The sequence below is a fragment of the Ornithodoros turicata genome, chromosome 6, assembly GCF_037126465.1.
Source record: "Ornithodoros turicata isolate Travis chromosome 6, ASM3712646v1, whole genome shotgun sequence".
NCBI classification, from domain to species: domain Eukaryota; kingdom Metazoa; phylum Arthropoda; class Arachnida; order Ixodida; family Argasidae; genus Ornithodoros; species Ornithodoros turicata.
In genome coordinates this window covers 7,534,771-7,555,577 of record NC_088206.1, presented here as the reverse complement: position 1 = coordinate 7,555,577, position 20,807 = coordinate 7,534,771, and the positions used below count along the sequence as shown (strand labels likewise).

The window sequence follows — 20,807 nt, the reverse complement described above, 5'->3', positions numbered from 1 at the left end:
GGACATGCCCGATGCACCGAGGTCGGTGACAGCCAAATTTAACATGACAGCCAAATTTAACATGACCCAACGCGACTGGTGTACCTGTTCCTCGCACTCGTTCAGCCCATGCGAAGTCTCCAAGGCGGCTCATTGGTTTCCTGGCATCCGTTTCCTCCATACAGCACCGAGCAAGAGCAGCACTTACGTACCGCGAGCTACAAGCTGGAGAGCGATAGCTAATCAAGAGCGTCACGCTCCGAAAAGGAGCGACACCGTTTAGTAAAAAGGAGCGCCCTCCCTGCCTACTAGAGGCCCTCCTTCACGCCGCCCATGGTCTCCAGTTCCCGTAACGTAAAGGAACGTCTACGTGGGAACATTCCTTCTTGCTCCTCTCAAACAATGGACGCGAGCCACGATTGGCCATGACATCTCGAGGAAATCACATCTTCCACAACATGAAACGAAAAAGGAAGTGAACGAAGGAAAAAAAAAAGCCACTGCTTGCTCAACTTGTCATGCATGCGCTGATATTTTCGATCGTAGCAAGACAAAAAGCAGAAAGCCGCGAAAATCAAACTTTAAAACAGCATCCAATTCCGTCTCTGGGCTTTCTTTCTCTCTCTCTCTCTCTCATTTGGTAACAAAAGGGTCGTTAGCTACTTTTCCTTATCATAAAGTTTTCCTCACTTTTTCTCTCAAACCTGGCCATTCACTCAGAAATGAAAAAAGAAAAAGAAATAGCGAAAGACACCATGATCATGCGCAGAGACCCCGTCTAAGGACAACGTTTCATCTACTCTTTTGCCCGCTGCAGAAAAACAGACAAAAATTCAGAAAGCTTTTAGTGCCTGCTCTGCAAGTTCGCTACAAAAGTTTGAATCTCTCCAGGCGCAAGAGTGACTTTGTAATCGGAACTTCTTCCTAGTAGGAAACGGGACTCCGTAGCGTGGTTTTCGCCTCGCTGTCCGGCGACCTTCCACTTAAGTCTTCTGGTGGCGTTCTTCAGGTACTGGTTGGCCGCCAGAAGAGTAGGTTGGATGTCTACCAACTCGAAGTCTTTTAGCAGTGTCTGCGTATTCGAAAGGTTGCCTTCAGAACATGGTTAGCAGCGAGCGCAGATCACCGATTTCTGTGTGACTATGGGACTTGAATTAGGCATTACAGACTTTACACCCCTGTCACACGGACACTGGACATTTTTGATCCGCATTGAGCCAATGCTTATCCAGCTCAATGCGGATTCGGCGCTGCTACACGGACACGTTCGAACAGAATCGAACACTGCTTAACCCTGCTTAAAGTGGAACTCAGAAACAAAATCACCACAAAGGTTGTGGTATGTACGTAATCTTTGGGATGTCAGGAACATGTGTACGAAATGTCTCAATCCGAAACTGGGCAGATTTTATTCAAACGAATTATTACGAAGCGAGCGCTTCGCCGCTGTGAAGCGAGAGGGCGCTGAAAGCAACACACGGCTGACAACATCCGGCAAGGGAGAAAGTACCATAGAGAGAGACTGCAGGCCTGGAAGCAAACGACAATGCTGGGCGACGTCACGGAATCCTCCTCCAGACGAACCGCAGTATGGTGCTCTGTTTTCTGCTCTTCGCATGTAGGTTTCGGTTTGCTATTGTCATCATTTACGAATTAATTACTCGCGGAAAATGAATGCGACTGTTGTATTCGGGATCGAGGGAGTGGGTCGTGTTCGGTGTGATGCTTACCTAATATTTTCTTCTTTTTTTTCGAATCCTTGCGAAGTCTCCCTTTTTAACCCGATCCAGTTTGTTAAACGGAATTGAGATTCTCAAGACGGCTTGAAGGCTGCCATTAGCATCCTCGAATTCAGCGAATTTGTAGTAGTAAACAAAAACATTATATTAATTTGCAAATGTTCCTCTACAAGCCCACGGACTTTCATGGCTACGGTTTTAGTCTACGTATGACAGACGGCGACTGCGTTTGCTAATTTATTTAATCTCGACCGCTCTCGGCAGCCCGCCACCCGTAAAGGCTTAGTAAACAGCACAATCGAAAGCGGATGCGGTTATTCTCGACTTTTTAGGAACATATTTGTTAATCCCCACATACTGCCTCGGGGTTGCTACAGCGCCGCCTGTATTCAAGCCAACCTTTCAAGACGCATCGACTCGGACCGTGCAGTAGCATCGCGCACCCAACGCTCTTGAGAAACTCGATGCGGATCGGATTCAATCCGCATTGAAAGCGCCGTGTGACAGGGGTATTTTGTTGAGCCCTGTTTAGCGTCTGCAAGAAACTATTTGAAAGCGTTTGAGGCACTCAAAGTGATTGTGTTGCCAGACATACGTTTATGGATAAGCTGACTGTGCCTTCCACAGCCCCTAGGTGCTCCAGTCGAAGAAGGACCTTGCTCTTAATGGGTTCCAGTGTTAGCACATGTAGTGCATTTGGGAAACTCCCTCGGAGAATGGAACGCTGCACACACACACACACATAAATAGAGCGGTAAGTAATTTATGTACCGCAGCCTAGTCCACAGCACTATGATGCGGTAGCTCACTAGAGTTTCAAAGAATAATAACAAGATGCGGTACATCTCTGTGTAGTCACTCCTTATGGCCCGAGCTAAGTAGACCTCGATAGGACAACGTCATCAGATCAAGCAGTCAGCTGGCAGAGCGCTCGACAATACAACGTCGCAACTGATCTATAAGCATGCCAAGTGCATGCTTTCCTGGACTGGGACAATGAGCTGTACGAGGAACGCAATCAACTGCCGGGAGGCACTGGCGTCTAAGCGATGGACCTGTGCAGCAGATGTCAGTGACAAGGAGGCTACAGAATACGGCACGCGCGATTACCATCGTCATCACTATCGTTACCCACGTCGTACGTCGTTACCATGTCGTTGTGTTTTGTTTTTGAGTCTTCGCCCATCGCTCAGACTTACCTATCGTGGAGTTTGTCCACAAGCTAGCCTGCACCTACGCCATTCTGTCTATTACTGTCGTTACCATTGTCATGGTTTGACAGCGTATAGGCAGCGCGCATTAGCGAGAGGGCGCTTTGCTCGCCTGAGCGAAAGCGCCACCTGTGGCAATCTTGAGCGTAACCGTCTGGTACCGAGCAGGCGGCGTGCGTCCCACAGGAGTGACACAAACCCGCCATTGTTGTAACTACCCTCAAGCGAGTGCCTTTGGCAAAACTGCCACCTTGTGCTGGTCGCACGTCATAGAAAACGTAATTTATTTTGAGGTCATGGGACTTTGTTTACATCTCGTTTTGCCGCTTGCCGACACATCCCCGTCGTCATCAACCAAGAGATGAACGTATTTTGCCAGCGTAAACTATGCTGTGCTTCTTCGGCAACATGGTAGCCCATTTGTCCTCAGCTTAAGTAGATCGCATCGGCTCACTGAGTCTTAACGCGCGGTCGTCATCACATCTTTGGAAGTCGTCAACAGTACGAGGACGAGGCCGTATGTGCAAAACTGCGCGTTTTACTGCGAGATTATCGGATAAAAATAATTACCGTGATCAAAGGACACCCAAAGCATCGCGCGTAAACAAGTACCGCATTGTTTACAAACGCCCAGGGAGCATTGCCTTCGCCCAGTACGCTTTCTCCTATGGAGAAATGCGTTGTGTGCCACTGCTGTGGGTCGTGCAGTTGGCTTCTGGCCGGCGCGTAGTGATGATTTTGCGAGTTCAGCCCGCTGGTTTTGGACCCATCAACCCTCGCGACCACTTTCGCGGAAGTAACTTGAAGAAAGGCCATCGACTCTGCAACGCCAAACATGTCAGGTGTATCCCAGACGACGTTTTCGAAGACGGCACTTCAAAGATGACTGCCCAGTGTCTGGCGCAGACAAGCTCGCGCACTTACAATAAAACACTTCAGGTGGGGTAACCAGTGCTCTAGGGCATCCACACTGATGATATTCTCTTATATTCACTTCATTCACGGAGCCCACGTGTGATTACTAGAGCGCACTGCACATGTAAAGGCGGTATTGTTGAACGCTGCAAACACATTGCAGCTGTTGTGGTTATGGTGAACAGCCTACAGGACGTCTCGTGCACTGGAGCACCGCAGTCATGGGGCAGGCCCGGTATATCATCGTCTGACGCGGCTTTGAGGCGACCATTCGGAGAACTTTTCCTGAGTAAGTAAGACGCTCACAAGGGCGCCTAGTAACTCGTCCAAATTGACTTTTTGTTGTTTCGAGGAAGTTTATCAAGTCAGGGATATTCCCAGTATTTGGCCCAGCGTTTTGCCTCAACGTCAGCCGCGGTAAACCATAACGGACGCCACCCTCAAAACCCCCATGCTGCTTTGCGCCGCGCGCTTGGTGGCGAGCGCATCTTTTTAAAATCGTCTATTAGGACTGTGCGAATAGTAATTGTCAAACAAGAAGCGAATACTTATGTAGTCGAAGGGAATACAAAGGAAATAGTTACACAACCGAATTGCGCGCACAAACGCAGCATAACTGGAGACACACAGCGTATACACGTGATGCCTGTACCTGTAGAGCATAGTATACCTGTAGCATCATACACCAGCATATACCTGTAGAGTATCGCCCCCTGGCGATGAAACTCCCCATTCATCATCTCACAATAAAGTTGTTGTTGTTGTTGTTGTGCACGTGATATATGTGCGCTGATTTCCATATGAAGCAGCACTCACAAGGTGGGTAACAAGCAGCGAAACATGGCCGTTTTCAAACTCTGCGCGCGTGCCTGTTACAGTTGTCACAGAGCACGTACTTGTATTTCAACTATACAGCGGTCTCGTTTACAAGACAACCAAGACAACTGAACCGGTGATGATGATGATGATGATGATGGCAGGTAATATGATGAAATTAAAGCAACTAACGTGGTGCAGGCACCACGTACAACAGCAAGAAGACCACACAGGTGAGGCATTACCTTAACACGCTGATGTCTCAGTAGCTTCGACGGTGCGACAAATACGGGTACGGGCATGTAGACGCTGCGTAGAGACTCCAGCCGAACCACGTAGACGGACTCTTCCAATGTCCCAAAGAACACTCGGTGTCTTCCCGTCACGATGACGCCTTGATTTTTGTCGTCGGCTTCAGTCAAATATTCGGGATTCCCCAGGTGATCAATCGATGCATGTCTTCGGTGCACCTGAAGGGACGAGTGAGATCGCAATACGGACGGCACATCATCTGGTACATTCTTTTGGTGGCCTCCCTTAATTAAAATAAATATTTTTCCTGCGTACTATCGCACTCGATGTGATGTCGCATTACAAGTGTCATTACATACATCTTTCTTTATTCAGTAGGCAGGTCTTTTACTGTTGTGATCTCAACACACGGAAAACCTGATTTCGACGTAGTTAATCAGAAAATTAAACAATCTACAATTGTAAGGTAAAAAGATTGTGCTTACAAACGGAGGAGGACACGTCGGCATCGAATTCTAGCACAAGCATCGATCACCCAAAACGTAAAATGAAAGCGTTAAATTCTCAGTTCCTAGTCACAAGGGGCCAACAGAACAGTTTTGATTATCGGTCCCTCGGAAGTATTGACTTGCCCCGTGTCCTGTATTTCTTTCACTAACGCCGGTACCCACGGATCCTGAGAACCCTACCATTCTAACACCCCACATGACATCCCCAGAAGGTCGGAAGCAGTCATCAACCGCCCTGCGAATTTGGAGCCGGAAACATCTACAGGAGGCAATGGCAAACGCCATTTGGGCAAGATGGAAAGATGAGTACCGCCCAACACTTCGGCATCGCCGTAGTTGGCAAACATGCCATAGGAACGTCCGTGAAGGGGACATCGTTCTTCTGAAGGATGAATGCGTTCAGCGGAATGGGTGGCCAATGGGCCCGTGTTACGACTACCTTTGCCAGCTCAGAAGGACGCTACTCGAGGCTGAGGACTACTCGAGGCTGAGCTTCGAGTTTACGGAAACGGTGCGGTCAAGACATTCGAGAGACCGATAACCAAAACTGTTCTCTTGATCCCTTGTGACCAGGCATAGTTGTGGCATCTTGAAATGCCAGACGGGGGGTGCGCTGCCTTTGGTTAACTTCTTTTCTCCATCAACATCAACATCAACTTCTTTTCTTACTTGTGGCCCTGCTATCAAGTATACACTACATGGCTCTGGTACGCTCTCCTGCGCGCTCTTCGTTTACATTTTTTGTTGTTTCTCTTTTTCGTTTTGGGTGATTCTGATCGTTCTATAGTACGAAGCCGCCGTGTGTTCCTTCCTTTTGCAGTCGGTCTTGGTTTAGCTTTCCGAATAAATGCGTCCAAATCGGTTTTCCGTGCTGAGGTCAGGACAACTAATGAATGATATCTATAAGCGGACAGCAGGATGTCACTATAAGCGAACTCAGTGTACGGGAGGATTCTCTGATAGAAATAAGTGCGCTCACCATAAGTTCTAGCGCTCCGTCACGATTACTACTTCCACCTTGCGGTCTGTCCGGGATGACCGACAGCTGGAGTCCGTGTTTTTTGTCCTGCGAGGAGCACCTTTATTCGCCAACACTCCTACGTTACGTCCTAAAGCTTGCCTGTATGTAAATCCACGACACGACCGGATAATAATTTGAAGGTACTTGTAGCGCGATTCGGGATACTCTTCGTCTGAAAAAAAGTACGCGCAATATCAATTAAAGTAGCACATAAGTCATTTTTAACACCCAGTTTTCTTCCTATAAAACTGTTAAGTAGACCAGTAAGATGCACCATGCGAAGTAATTTACACCACGGAGTCATAATTATCGCAGAAATTGAATCTGAAATACGCCGCAAAAAGCGACCGTGCGCAACGGTGGTGAAGAGCAGTACCAGCCTGTGATCTGCCTGGAACCTCGCGCTGACGCTATAAGGAGAACGGTCGCTGATTGGCCTAGAGAAATGTTGTCTGCTACTCCGCTGTCGTCTGCTACTCGGCTGTTCGGGGTTCTGACAAAGCCTTTCTCCTTGCTCGGTAATGCTTCGGCCGCTCCTTCTCTCCCCAATTTTCCGGGAAAACTGGCAAAACAGGTTTACGGCGGCAAAGGGACAAGGCGCTGACCCCCACTGACCGGCTAACCGGAACGAGTCTCCTTATGCCGTCATCGGTGACGTGGCATCATACCTCCTCATCCTCGTTATAGCTGGAGTGGCGAGTTAAGGGTGAAGGCGCGGAGCCATGTTTATGCGAGTTTTTTTCTGGGAAACAAATTGCACACATCAAAACCTTTCGCGCTATTCGGTATAATGACACACACACATTCATCAGATGTCTTAATCTGAAATTTTTTTGGATGGCCCTCTGTACTCCTTTAAGGATACTAATAGGAGCAAATAACGACATTTCATATATGATTGCTAGTTTCGTTTCATATGACGTTTATCAATTTGCTTCCAGGGAGTTATATTACATTAGGTCATATATAAGAGTTACATCATTCAGCCGCTCATCAGACAACCCAAGGGGAAGAGAGCCCGGGATCTGCATCTTACAGGTGGTGTTCGAATGGTGGGAAAGGGTGCCCACCACTGTCACAGGATACCACATACTTTTCTTTTTATATGAAGTGTATTCGAATTGTTCTTGTGCTGTAGGATCTTCACGGGGTGTTGAAGGTGCTGGGAAAACTACTGCAGAGCGCGCCGATACGAAAGTTTACGGAGCACGCTGCGGTGTATTTCTTCCTCGGGGTGACACGCTAGCAGCGAATGGAACCGTATACAGACTTACGGACATGTGCCTAGCCAACCCAGCCACCTGTCTGCAAGTCCGTACGGTCCCATTCGCTGCTAGCGTGTCACACTGAGGAAGGAATGCACCGGAGCGTGTTCCGTAAACTTTTGTCCAACACTGTACAACTAAACTATAGTGGCGCCTTGATACACGATAAATAGAAAATTATGGTGATGATTCGTTTTTGAATACTGAAACTTCGTTTTGGCTCACTGTATCGCGCGATAGGTTCGCCATAGGTGCGTGCGTGCGTGCGTGCGTGTGTGTGTGTGTGTGTGTGTGTGTGTGTGTGTGTGTGTGAGAGAGAGAGAGAGAGAGAGAGAGAGAGATCTAAAAAAACGTCCTTACGTCCTCTTCATATTTTGCCTCCCATTGCCGTCCGTGTAAAATGTATTGGCACTTCTGAGGTCTGTCTCGTACCTCGTAATAACATCTGCTCCAGTGAAGCTCCAACTAGAGGTAGAAAAGCACATGCATTGACGACATCTTGCCCGATCGCGTCAGCACTACTACAGTCAGCGACGACATAAGGCATACACTTGATCCCGCCCCCACACAAGAATCGCTCCGCGCGCGCGCGAATGTAGTGCGGACGGTAGTGCCAAGTGGGAACTGGGGGGGGGGGGGGGGGGGGGGGAGAGCCGGCACTACATCACGGAGCGGGGGCGTCGTGCAAAGGCTGGTAGTCAATCGCAGGAGCGTGCCACGGATGAGTGCGCGGTCCCAATTACGAACATTACAGGGCAGTCCTGTTGGACGTTACTGAAATGTTTGTAAAGTCGGCCTTCCACTAACCGTAAATACGAGAGATGCTCGTTAGCCTTATGAGACAGTTAACTGAGTAAGCACAAACCCGAAACCGCAAAATCGGGCAAATTGACGTTTCATGTGAAGCTAAACTGATCTCACTTCTCTACACGCGCACCGAAAAAAGAATAGGGTTGTCGGTCTCGGTGTGCTTTTTCTTTACATTACACGGGCCGCGACAATGCTGGCTCAGACGATAATCCCTTTACGAGCAGCTAAGTAAACTTTTGTTCTGGTCTCCTAGGCCATGCCCTAAGTCAGCGGTCCATGAAAGTAAACAGGAGAGAGGAGCCAGCAGTACGGTGCGCATGCGCACCGCTTGCTCGGCGGAAGGATACGGTCCGTGCGGTTTTCCTTTCGCGTCACCAGATGGCAACACAGAATGGCGTGTTTCACTGAGCTTTCAGTCGCTGTTTATGCGTACTCACAATTCATGCTTTTGTATAAAAACGAAAAGTGCTAGACATACAAATTTGGTGTCTATCGATTCCTGAAAATTTTTTTTTCGAGATAAGTAAATGGGAAGTTTTTTTTTCTTTTTTTTTTGAAATGGCTATAGAAGTTTAATAAATCCTGTTCTATGACGGAAGAGAAAAACTGTGCATTTTTTCACATTCGTGACGTCGCTATAAAATACATACGACATGTATCAGAAATGTATTAAGGTTATCTGATTCATCTCGTCTTCCTCTTTACAGTGAAACCACTCGCGTTAAAATCTGCGTGGTGGTCACGGAGAAAAAGCATAAAATATGTTCCATATCAAATACATTGGGTCGGAGAGCTGGTAAGCCCTCTTAAGTTGTCACTGACTATAAGTAAGCAATTCCTTCGCGGAGATGTGCTCAGATGGGGAAGGATCAAACGCGACAGCGGGAACGAGGAGCAAGGCATATCAAATACGACAACTGGAAGTCGTTGATTTATCTATTTATTTTTTGCCGTGACTGTTCTGGTTGACAAATCAAACGTTTGATCTCAGAGCTATGGTATGGTAGCGCTCCGTGCAGTGGCGTATCTAGGGTGTGGCAGGTGTGGACAGGTGCCATGGGCGTCAGGTGAACAGGGGCGCCATTATTTGGTCGGGTGTGAATGTGCCAGGTCGGGCACTCAACCTGGCACATTGATAAATGATCTAAAGCACCCGCCATTACAGAGGTTGTAGTGTGAAACCTAGTGCGGACCACACGAAAACGCGTCCCCAAGGACATCATGTTAACCATGTTGCCAGGGGCGCAGGTAGCTCTAGATACGCCACTGGCTCCATGGTCCACTCGTCTACGACGGCAACTCTATACAGTCAGGGGTGATGCGGATGTGGTACTCGGGTAGGCCTGAGGTGTGTTTGCGCGCTTGGAGGACCGATGCAGTGAACGACAACCTGTGCGAGTCGTAAATCACGTATACTTTCACAAGTCGTAAGAGAGCACAAGATGTGCGGACGCAGTGATGCATGGCGAAACACACCAGCTTGACGGTATGTCCGGAGTAATGACAATAAATATTTTTTGCGTGAACGTAGTGACGTGTGTAACATGTGACACAATAACGCGTTGTGCGGTAACAGCATGGTGCACGATGGCACACTAGAACCACACACTAAAAAACGCATTCTGCGTTGAAGCAGTTTGATCCGAAAGACCAAATGATATCTTGCACTTTTCTTTCTTTCTTTTTTTCTCGCATGTTGTCATTAACACTGAGATGTACAGGACTTACTCAATGGGGATGGGCCCTACCGTCCACTGGAACTCGATGGTGTCGGCGTCCTTGTACAGCCGTATCACTTGTGAGACGCTGCCGTTGTGGACTTGGTGGATCTCTTCCACTAGTGGACCCTATACATCACGCGGTGTCATCATAAAAGAACGCGTCGATGGCGTAATAGGGCATCGTATGGGTAGGATATCCGAGAACACTGTTTCCTTTCCCTTTTTTGTAAGCCTAAAGTAAAGGCATCCCACTTGATCGTCATGCCACACGACACACGGTACCGCGAAAATCTACAGGTTATCTTGCGAGAAATCTATACATTCATTCTCCTCTAATTCTGGGCGCGTCACCCAGCATTGTGGACTATAGGCTTGTAACGACCTTGTCACGAACGGTGCGATGCAAACGTGCTCCCAATCGAAGGCGATCGATTTTTGTCGACGCGACGTAGTCATTAATTATTGTCCGCCTTACCAGCGGATTCCTACGACCGTGCTTTCACGCCCGTGCTTTCGGAGCCGAGCCGACATCGGCCACATGGGTAGCCAGAATCGATTGCGGCGATTGGCTGAAGCGGATGACCTTCCACGACTGGGAGGTGACAGGTGGAGGGTTCAAGTTCGGGCGCCGGCTGTGCTGTCTGGGAGTCTTTCCCGAGTTTTTCCTCAGACTGCCTTAAGACGTTTAAGGCACAGCTTCCTTTGAAGTCGGCCTAGGACGCACGGTTCCTCCTGCGTTAGTCTGCATCCAGGTCGCATTGCTACAACTCAGTTTGACTGCAATGCACGACAACGTCTCACGCGTTACTTCCTATAGTCCCTTCGCAGCAGTGCAGGGGGCCGCAACTACTTTCCTTCGGCGTCTTACCTTCACTATCTTATACTTGACGTCGCCGGATAGGTTGTCCGAAGGGTGTGCGGCGGAGAAGACATAGTGGCCTGGAGACTGAACACCTGCCTCATCCTGTGCTTTGTATATTCGGAAAGTCTGGCGAAAGAGCAACACTTTCTGGACCTTCACCAGATGAATCTTCGATATCGTGCCAGTGCTGGTATTCACGACCAGCCGGTATCGCTATGAAAAGAAAAGAGAAATGAAATATGCTAAGCAAGGCTTCCTGAACGACGGTACTCCAGTATTCATCGCCACTCCATAAGGCCTACTGCTACGGTGCCTGAGTACTAGCTCCCCCTGCGTCAGGCGAAGACACTGAGTCGTCTGCTATGATACTCGTCATTATGTCTCCAAAGCGCCGGCGCCTGTCGCTTCGGTGACAAGGCATGCACTTATACTTAGCTATCCACTTCCCTCAGGAACCAATCAAATAAATAGCGGAGGAGGTGCAAAGGCTCTCGTGCTGAGAGCGGGACACAGAGTCCAGGCATGGCAAGCGATAACGTCAAAATGGCGGCGTTCGCTTCCGAAAGCTTCCTTACCTCCACCTTGTGGAGGTAAGGAGCAAGCATCAAGGCATTCTGCTTGCAGATACTCTAGTACTAAACAAGGACGTAAGCACTTATGTATAGAAAGGCATAACATTTTGTTAACAACGGAGATTTTACTACATACACTGTTTTCGATGTATTCTTCCTGTTTCTTGAGGTGCAGAGGCTGTCTTACAGAAGCTGAGGCTGCCACGATTCGACGGAATGCACGTGATAACCGGGCTTTCCGACTACGTAGGATATATCGACTGTTACGCTGCGGGGAGTTAACTGTTACGTGGAACGTCGAGAAGCCTAAAGCTGGGACGGGCACTACAGTTGCCAGTTCCCACTTCACGTTCGTTGTTCGATCCGGAATGGGGGTGGAATGTTGCAGCACCTCCACTACCTGTGTCCAAAGGAACGAGCGTCATGTGCACTCATACCACTCGAAGGAATTGCTGACATGCTGAACCCAACCTGTGCTTCGACGTTTCCTCCGTCGACGTCCGTGATGGAGACATTTTTACTGGAAATCGGGAACCGAAGAGTGACGTTCTCAGCCCGGCTCATTGGATTATAAACCAGAACAATGAACTATGTGGTAAAACAAATACGGTAGTTAGTTAATAAATTTGTAAAATAAGGTGAACCTTGGAGCTTTCAGCAACCCACCATGGGTGCTACCTGCTCCATTGCAAGAGCTGTATAGCTATTATACTGTATATTATATTACATCAATAGAAAAAATCTTCCCGGAAACAACACCGCAAGCGATGCTGCCCCGACGACCTTGTTATCGGCCGCGCGTTCAAAGACACGGCCCACCCAGGGGCGGACCGCGTTATCAAGGGGCCCTTCTCCAAATATGAAGGACCGGCTCCCTTATATTACATGACATTGTATATTACACTGCATTGTACATTACACATTCCGTTCACGCACACTCTTTAAAAAGAGAGTCCTCAGAGCCGTTCTTGTTCACTTTGGCACACCTTGCCCCCCATCAACCTTGCCCCGCATTTTGGACAACTCCGCCAGAGCTTTATCTGCACCCCTTTGCGTTTATGGGGAGTCCCACTTTCGTTAGCGTCACTGCTGTCTCTCGGAGCATCCCATAATGCCCTCATAGATCTGTTGTAGAAGGGCTCGTGTCTTACACCGTGCTCTCGAACCGCCTTTCGGCACTCCCTCGCTCCTCTCATACATTCTCACGTACGCACATTCCTACATACATATACGTACTCACTGATCCATGCATAGTCGTCATACGTCATATATGTCAGTTATCACCTGCGCCTAGCCTGACCTTACATCTCACAACCCCCCTGCCGCGCCCCTCCAAGCAAAGACACTAGGAACGAGGGTAGTTCTCCTGACAACAGTGTTAGGCCTTTCGTCCTTCGTGTTTATCGTTGTTGTTATTGCTACTTCTCTACTGCAAGGGTACGCAGTCCGCGCGCGAGGGAAAAGGGAATGTCATTCAGTTTCACCGTTCGACACGGAACGAATGGCATTCAGTGCAAATGTCATTCGTTATGAATGACATTCAATTTGCCGTGTGACAGGGGTATTAAGGGTTCACGGCCATATTTTGCTTGGACGAAGAAGAAGAAGCTTCTACAGTACGCAATTAATCCCCATTATAGGCCCAAACCTTGAGATTTATTCCAAGACGGCGTCCCTAAACTACAACGGTCTCTAAACTTCGTCCATGTAGTCTTAATCTTAATCCTAAAAGGGTCGAATGGTTATGGCAGTGCACCTATAGTTTCTCAGTTGCTGAGTTTTCCCTCATGGTGAAGAAAGATTATACGTTACCTGAGTGCGTTATCGTACCTCTCTGTTTTTCTCAGTGAACCGGCATTGGCTGATATTCAGATTATGGCAGAATGTGAAGGGTATCGGATTGGGGTTCGTCTTGCTAGAGCTAAGTAGAAATGAGAGAGAAGCCTTCATTGCAACCTGTGGGGTATGATAAAGAAGGGAGACATTATTAAAGTTCTCAAAGCGGACACGAGGCTGCGAATGAAGTCAACCCGTGTGTCAGCCACCTCGCACTGGTCGATCCCTTTCGTCAGCCTTGCAATATAGTCCAGAGCAACTAGATCGGTGGATGTACCCCTGCAATGGAAGCATTCGTACTGACGAGAACGAAACAGCGAAAAAGTAATCGAAATTGCTGCGTACGTTATTGCATCATGGTGCTGCGCTGTGGCGACCGCTTCCTCTGGAATATATAATAATAATAACAACAATAACAATAACAACAAAACCAATAACGATAACGACGACGACGATGATGATGATGATTTATTTGTGCCCAAGAACGGTAGTGACGACCCTGCTTCACTGCTTCAAAGTGTCTCGGGGAAAACTTACGACGAGCATTCTCATACGGCGATTATGGTGTTATTCGTTTCAGGTGGAGCCGAGACACTTAGAAGGCCGAATTCTCAAACAATCCTCAACTCGAGCTGATTCTCGGGACTGGTTTTGTGTTTCAAGAATCGACATGGACACGAAACGCCCCCTCAGAGTGGAGGAAATTTTTCGCAGCTTCCTGGAGTACTACACTGTGACGCCGGTGCTCCTTCAGGGTCCAACCTGAAGTGGAGCAGGACCTCTTCCCTCCACTGACTTGCGTGGTGCCGCGTTGAGGGTCGTTTAAGTACGAAGGAAATTTTATGTAACGTTTTGGCGTTACGATTTTGCGTGGGGCTAAATTAATTACATTAGTGAATTAATTCAGTTGAAATTATTATTTAATTTCCCCTGATTAGTAAAATAAAATTACATAAATGTACTTCGATTGAAAGTTATGAAGGTGTATTCTACGCCCAGAATGTTGCGGACCTTAGAACCAACAGAAAGAGCCTCTCCTTAATGGGACGGTCCCATCCAGAAACCTATCTATGAAACCGATACCACCATGGCTTGGCCGACAATGGAGGTGTGACGTCACTTCCTAAGCGGAAGAGTGAGAGGGCGGCGCTCAGAGGAGGAAGGCGCCGTCCGGACGCCCCGTGACTCCATGAGAAGCACGCACGGCTGTGACATTCCTGTTCTCAAGGTCGCGCTCTCATTGGTGCTTAGGGAGTGACGCTTTCTCGCTTTTTCAGAGAAGGAATTCCGGTATACGCTCAACATCCGGCGTCCGCTCTTGTCATGTACTCCATCGCATAACAGTCAAACTACGCAAGCATTTCGCGTGGGGTTTCCCATACTGTGGTGAGGGATCAACGCGGAATAAAATGACACTATAGCTTCCAAGTCGACAGCAATGGACGCGACTAACTCTAACTAGAGTCACTAAATAAGCTATGCTAGTGAAGCTCATTTAGTGACTCTAACTCTAACGAAGAAGAAAGCATCAGGGCCTCCGGAATTTCCCGCGAAGATGATAGTCCGCGAGGCTTCTTTCGTGTCTGCTTACGTTGACCTACACTTGTTACGTTTCGTGTTTGTGTGCTAAAGAAATAAAATGTGTGCGCGCAGCTGATGCTGCACTATGATTTCTTCTGTAATGTTCCCTAACGATAAATGTATGTCGCACAAGAATGAGCTGAGAGAGAAAGAAAAACGGAGAGAACCATTCTTTGTTTTGTTTTTCAACAACTGAAAGTTTTGGAACGTTTGCATCTCTATATACTTACGGAGTACTCGTACTTGCGCACTACTCCTGCCCCCTGCAGCAGCTGATAGTTGCTTGCAGGCCTGTAAGTGCAAAGGATGACGAGCCGTCACTGCGAATTGCTCAGGCTAAGGCGCACTGGCTGTGTTGCCTTTCCGACACTTAATAAAATTAACGAAGGTGTTTTTCGTATTCTCATGCCATAACTTCGTGGATGGATCATCTCTGTTCTTCTCCGATCATCATCTCTTTGTTTTCTCGTCATCTCATCATCTGTCTGTACTTTCTGTGTGTAAGCGTACTGGGGTAGCCAGTTCGACTTCATCGAAACTTACATCCCCCTTTTTTTTTCTTTGTCACATCACCATCTCAAAAGACACATCGAAAATGTAAGCTCTGTAAGGTCACACTTATTAAGCAACAATAGTTACAAAGGAACGTTCAGCTTGTTTTTTAGCAGCGGTTGGTAATTTCGGTAGTTCCATTTAGACTTATTTTAAAACGGGTTCAAATATCTTCTGTGGGCCTTGGGAAAAGTCGACGAGGTAGGGGAGGGGTGAGATGTGGCCCTTGGGATTGTAAACGTCCCCGACCCCTGCACTTTTACGGACTAAAAGATATATATATATATATATATATATAGGGGAGAAAAGACACCAGAGACTGAAGTAGGGAGTAGGGGAAGTTATTTATTAAGCTGGCATTTAAACTAAGGGTCTGGGGAAGTCTACGTTTCGGCAGAAGCTCCGCCTTCTTCGGGACTGAGACGAAAATCTATGTACAAGGTTACCTTGTACATAGATTTTCGTCTCAGTCCCGAAGAAGGCGGAGCTTCCGCCGAAACGTAGACTTCCCCAGACCCTTAGTTTAAATGCCAGCTTAATAAATAACTTCCCCTACTCCCTACTTCAGTCTCTGGTGTCTTTTCTCCCCTATCTATATTCAACATCCTGGTCGTTCGAACCTAAATTTTGTAGCGTATATATATATATATATATATATATATATATACGCTATTTATTTATTTATTTATTTATATTATTTCGTATTGTGAATCACCCCCTGCTCAATAAAGGCTCAATAGTACTCAGGGATGGACCCGTTGTCTCGGAAAGTGTCACAGTTTTTCACCGTTTCCTCTCCCACTTTTAGTAATATTTTCCTGCTTATCCCAGCTTTACACATCACCACTCACTTCACAGATCACCAGGCAGTTCACTTCACTCTAAAGTAGTTGTGCATATATATATGCAGCACAACATCTTGGTCCAATATTGAGCCGGCACTGCCAATATTGGTCCAGTATTGGGCCAAGATGTTGTGCTGTTTTGGTATCAGCAATAAAAGTGGCAACACATCCACTCACAACACTCATAACAGTCACCGCTGAAGTTCGCGTTACACAATCGAGACCGTCCTATAATTTTTGGTCACCGGGCATTCACTCTTCTCTTTTTTTTTTTTTTTTTTTTTGCAACTCTGTATATGTGGGAATCACTAGTGGGTGCTTGTATTGCCTCTCCTGCTTGGGTCAAGTTTGCCCGCAGTATTAATAGATAGTTAAATAAAATAACTAACGATGTCTCGCAACGTGTGATAGGCGATACCTGTAGAAATCCGTTGGAGTAGCGGGCCAAGTACTTTAGAACAGGCCGAGACGTGAAGAAGCCCGCCCACGTCCGGTTAGCCATGTCCGTGTAAGGGAAGAAATCTTCATCGAAGACGCTCCACGTTCGGTTAGATGCGTGAAGAGCGTTCAGGTAACAGCTAGGAGTCGAGTAAGACGCGTGGACCGTGTAGTTTTTTGTGCCCTTGAAGAAGGGAAAAAAAATTACTCCTTCAAAATGTTGGCATACACAGCGGGGTAGTAACAATTTGTAGTACAGACCTACACGCGGTGTATCGTGCATTCGGTGTGGTATGCAGAGAACCATAAGGCAGTTCTTCTATCGTGCATTCATCCTTCCATCCAGCTCTTCGATTAGGACACAACCAAGTAGGTCAGCCTTTCGCGCAGCCTCTCACCCTTTCCCTTTTCCCCCCGTGCATGTAGAACGGCCTCATTGAACCCGAGACAGGGAAGGAGTAAGCCATCCTTTCTTCCTGTTACTGTGGCATTGAGGAGTGCTCAGTCACCCTCCCAGGTGTATATCGCTCGCTGAGTGAACCCTGGTTTGCGAATTCCGAACGATGCGCAGCTACCCAGAGCTGACGAGCAGCAAACACGGCGGAACACGTGTCCTCTGGTGCTGTCGCATCGTTCCATGAGTATCTGCTTCTCTGCGTGCAGCCATAGAAGCCATCTTAATCTGTAATTTTGAATTTCAAACACGTCTAGCGTCATTTACTTGTTTCTTTAATTGCTTTTTTTTCCCTCATTATAATTCACTGGCTTACACTGTGGCATTGAGGAGTGCTCAATCACCCTCCCAGATGTATATCGCTCGCTGAGTGAACCCTTGTTTGCCCATTCCGAACGATGCGCAGCTACCCAGAGCTGACGAGCAGCAAACACGGCGGAACACGTGTCCTCTGGTGCTGTCGCATCGTTCCATGAGTATCTGCTTCTCTGCGTGCAGCCATAGAAGCCATCTTAATCTGTAATTTTGAATTTCAAACACGTCTAGCGTCATTTACTTGTTTCTTTAATTGCTTTTTTTTTCCTCATTATAATTCACTGGCTTACACTGTGGCATTGAGGAGTGCTCAATCACCCTCCCAGGTGTATATCGCTCGCTGAGTGAACCCTGGTTTGCGAATTCCGAACGATGCGCAGCTACCCAGAGCTGACGAGCAGCAAACACGGCGGAACACGTGTCCTCTGGTGCTGTCGCATCGTTCCATGAGTATCTGCTTCTCTGCGTGCAGCCATAGAAGCCATCTTAATCTGTAATTTTGAATTTCAAACACGTCTAGCGTCATTTACTTGTTTCTTTAATTGCTTTTTTTTTCCTCATTATAATTCACTGGCTTACACTGTGGCATTGAGGAGTGCTCAATCACCCTCCCAGGTGTATATCGCTCGCTGAGTGAACCCTGGTTTGCGAATTCCGAACGATGCGCAGCTACCCAGAGCTGACGAGCCGCAAACACGGCGAAACACGTGTCCTCTGGTGCTGTCGCATCGTTCCATGAGTATCTGTTTCTCTGCGTGCAGTCATAGAAGCCATCTTAATCTGTAATTTTGAATTTCAAACCCGTCTAGCGTCATTTACTTGTTTCTTTAATGGCTTTTTTTCCTCATTATAATTCACTGGCTTACACTGTGGCATTGAGGAGTGCTCAATCACCCTCCCAGGTGTATATCGCTCGCTGAGTGAACCCTGGTTTGCGAATTCCGAACGATGCGCAGCTAGCCAGAGCTGGCGAGCCGCAAATACGGCGACACACGTGTCCTCTGGTGCTGTCGCATCGTTCCATGAGTATCTGCTTCTCTGCGTGCAGCCATAGAAGCCATCTTAATCTGTAATTTTGAATTTCAAACACGTCTAGCGTCATTTACTTGTTTCTTTCATGGCTTTTTTTTTCCTCATTATAATTCACTGGCTTACACTGTGGCATTGAGGAGTGCTCAATCACCCTCCCAGGTGTATATCGCTCGCTGAGTGAACCCTGGTTTGCGAATTCCGAACGATGCGCAGCTACCCAGAGCTGACGAGCAGCAAACACGGCGGAACACGTGTCCTCTGGTGCTGTCGCATCGTTCCATGAGTATCTGCTTCTCTGCGTGCAGCCATAGAAGCCATCTTAATCTGTAATTTTGAATTTCAAACACGTCTAGCGTCATTTACTTGTTTCTTTAATTGCTTTTTTTTCCCTCATTATAATTCACTGGCTAACACTGTGGCATTGAGGAGTGCTCAATCACCCTCCCAGGTGTATATCGCTCGCTGAGTGAACCCTGGTTTGCGAATTCCGAACGATGCGCAGCTACCCAGAGCTGACGAGCAGCAAACACGGCGGAACACGTGTCCTCTGGTGCTGTCGCATCGTTCCATGAGTATCTGCTTCTCTGCGTGCAGCCATAGAAGCCATCTTAATCTGTAATTTTGAATTTCAAACACGTCTAGCGTCATTTACTTGTTTCTTTAATTGCTTTTTTTTTTCCTCATTATAATTCACTGGCTTACACTGTGGCATTGAGGAGTGCTCAATCACCCTCCCAGGTGTATATCGCTCGCTGAGTGAACCCTGGTTTGCGAATTTCGAACGATGCGCAGCTATATACCCAGTGCTGACGAGCCGCAAACACGGCGAAACACGTGTCCTCTGGTGCTGTCGCATCGTTCCATGAGTATCTTTCTCTGCGTGCAGCCATAGAATACATCTTAATCTGTAATTTTGAATTTCAAACACGTCTAGCGTCATTTACTTGTTTCTTTAATTGCTTTTTTTTTCCTCATTATAATTCACTGGCTTACACTGTGGCATTGAGGGGTGCTCAGTCACCCTCCCAGGTGTATATCGCTCGCTGAGTGAACCCTGGTTTGCCAATTCCGAACGATGCGCAGCTACCCAGAGCTGGTGTAGCTGGGCTCTCCAGGGATGCGGACTTGCCACTCCGGAGTTGGAATGATTCCGGAATCATTCCAGATTTAGCAGCGCCCGACACGGAATTGGAATGGAATGGATTGGGGGAAACAGTCCTAGGAATGCGAATGGAATGGTCTGGGTGCCCCGGTGGCAGTTTTGGTTTCAACGTGCTGGTTTCTGCCCTCGCACCCTTTGCACCGCACCTGCACACGGTCGAGAGTGAAATAACCTTGTCTTTGTGCTTTTTCCGTGTTTGGTAATGTCAATCTCCTCTAGCACTGCTGGACTTGCCAGTATGGTTACCGGTCCTTTTATTGAGGGAATTAACGGGATGGAATTGGGTTGCCAAGCCATTCCAGGAGTGGGAACTGACCATACCTTTTCATTCCGAGGAACTGAAAGGAATTGAATTATCGCAAATCTTCATTCCTCGGAATGGAATTAGAACGAATGGGATACCCCATTAAACAACCCTGCTGCTCACTATGAAGTTGACAGGCGCTGATAACGCCTCGTCTCTCTTCATGGGTTCCCATATACACCCAGCACCTTGGCTATATCGAAGGTTCTGTTGTCCAAGCGGTCTAGAGGGCAGACTTCAATATAGCTCTTTGCGTTGCATATCTTGTGCAGTCCATAACGATGTGTTCCGCGTTTTCCACAGATGCACACACTGGACAGTTTGCTGAACTAGCCCTCAGCCTGCCCTCGCCTACCCTCTTCGTCACGTGGTACAACACGTGGTACAGAACGAACTGATTAACTGTTTGATTACTCGCTCACGACACGAGATGCCCCAAGTGACGAAACGTCTGTCGAGGTTATAGACCACATGCCAACCACGCTGTGTCATCTCTTGATAGGCTATAACTCGCCTGTAACAATCTAAAATGGTCGACAACAATTATGTAGTGATTCCTACGTACCTTGAATTCTAACAGAAATTTTATAGAGAGAGCTGCGAAGGCAGACGGGAA

The 20,807-nt window shown here is 47.6% G+C and overlaps 1 protein-coding gene across 3 annotated transcripts in view; it reads right to left on the bottom strand.

The window, feature by feature from the left end:
* Positions 1–809: 809 nt before the first annotated feature.
* LOC135398980 (lysosomal alpha-mannosidase-like) overlaps positions 810–20,807 on the bottom strand; it is a 98,196-nt gene continuing 78,198 nt past the window's right edge. For all 3 annotated transcript variants that reach the window (XM_064630587.1, XM_064630586.1, XM_064630588.1), the window contains 15 exons: positions 16,905–17,108; positions 15,320–15,380; positions 13,854–13,893; positions 13,718–13,787; positions 13,503–13,628; positions 12,144–12,260; positions 11,809–12,072; positions 11,107–11,313; positions 10,246–10,364; positions 8,068–8,172; positions 6,542–6,614; positions 6,401–6,487; positions 4,906–5,130; positions 2,314–2,442; positions 810–1,051 (listed from right to left, as the gene is read on the bottom strand). In XM_064630587.1, the coding sequence (XP_064486657.1) occupies positions 824–1,051; positions 2,314–2,442; positions 4,906–5,130; positions 6,401–6,487; positions 6,542–6,614; positions 8,068–8,172; positions 10,246–10,364; positions 11,107–11,313; positions 11,809–12,072; positions 12,144–12,260; positions 13,503–13,628; positions 13,718–13,787; positions 13,854–13,893; positions 15,320–15,380; positions 16,905–17,108 (2,055 nt within the window). In that variant the 3' untranslated portion in view covers positions 810–823. The remainder of the gene's footprint in view (positions 1,052–2,313; positions 2,443–4,905; positions 5,131–6,400; positions 6,488–6,541; positions 6,615–8,067; positions 8,173–10,245; positions 10,365–11,106; positions 11,314–11,808; positions 12,073–12,143; positions 12,261–13,502; positions 13,629–13,717; positions 13,788–13,853; positions 13,894–15,319; positions 15,381–16,904; positions 17,109–20,807) is intronic.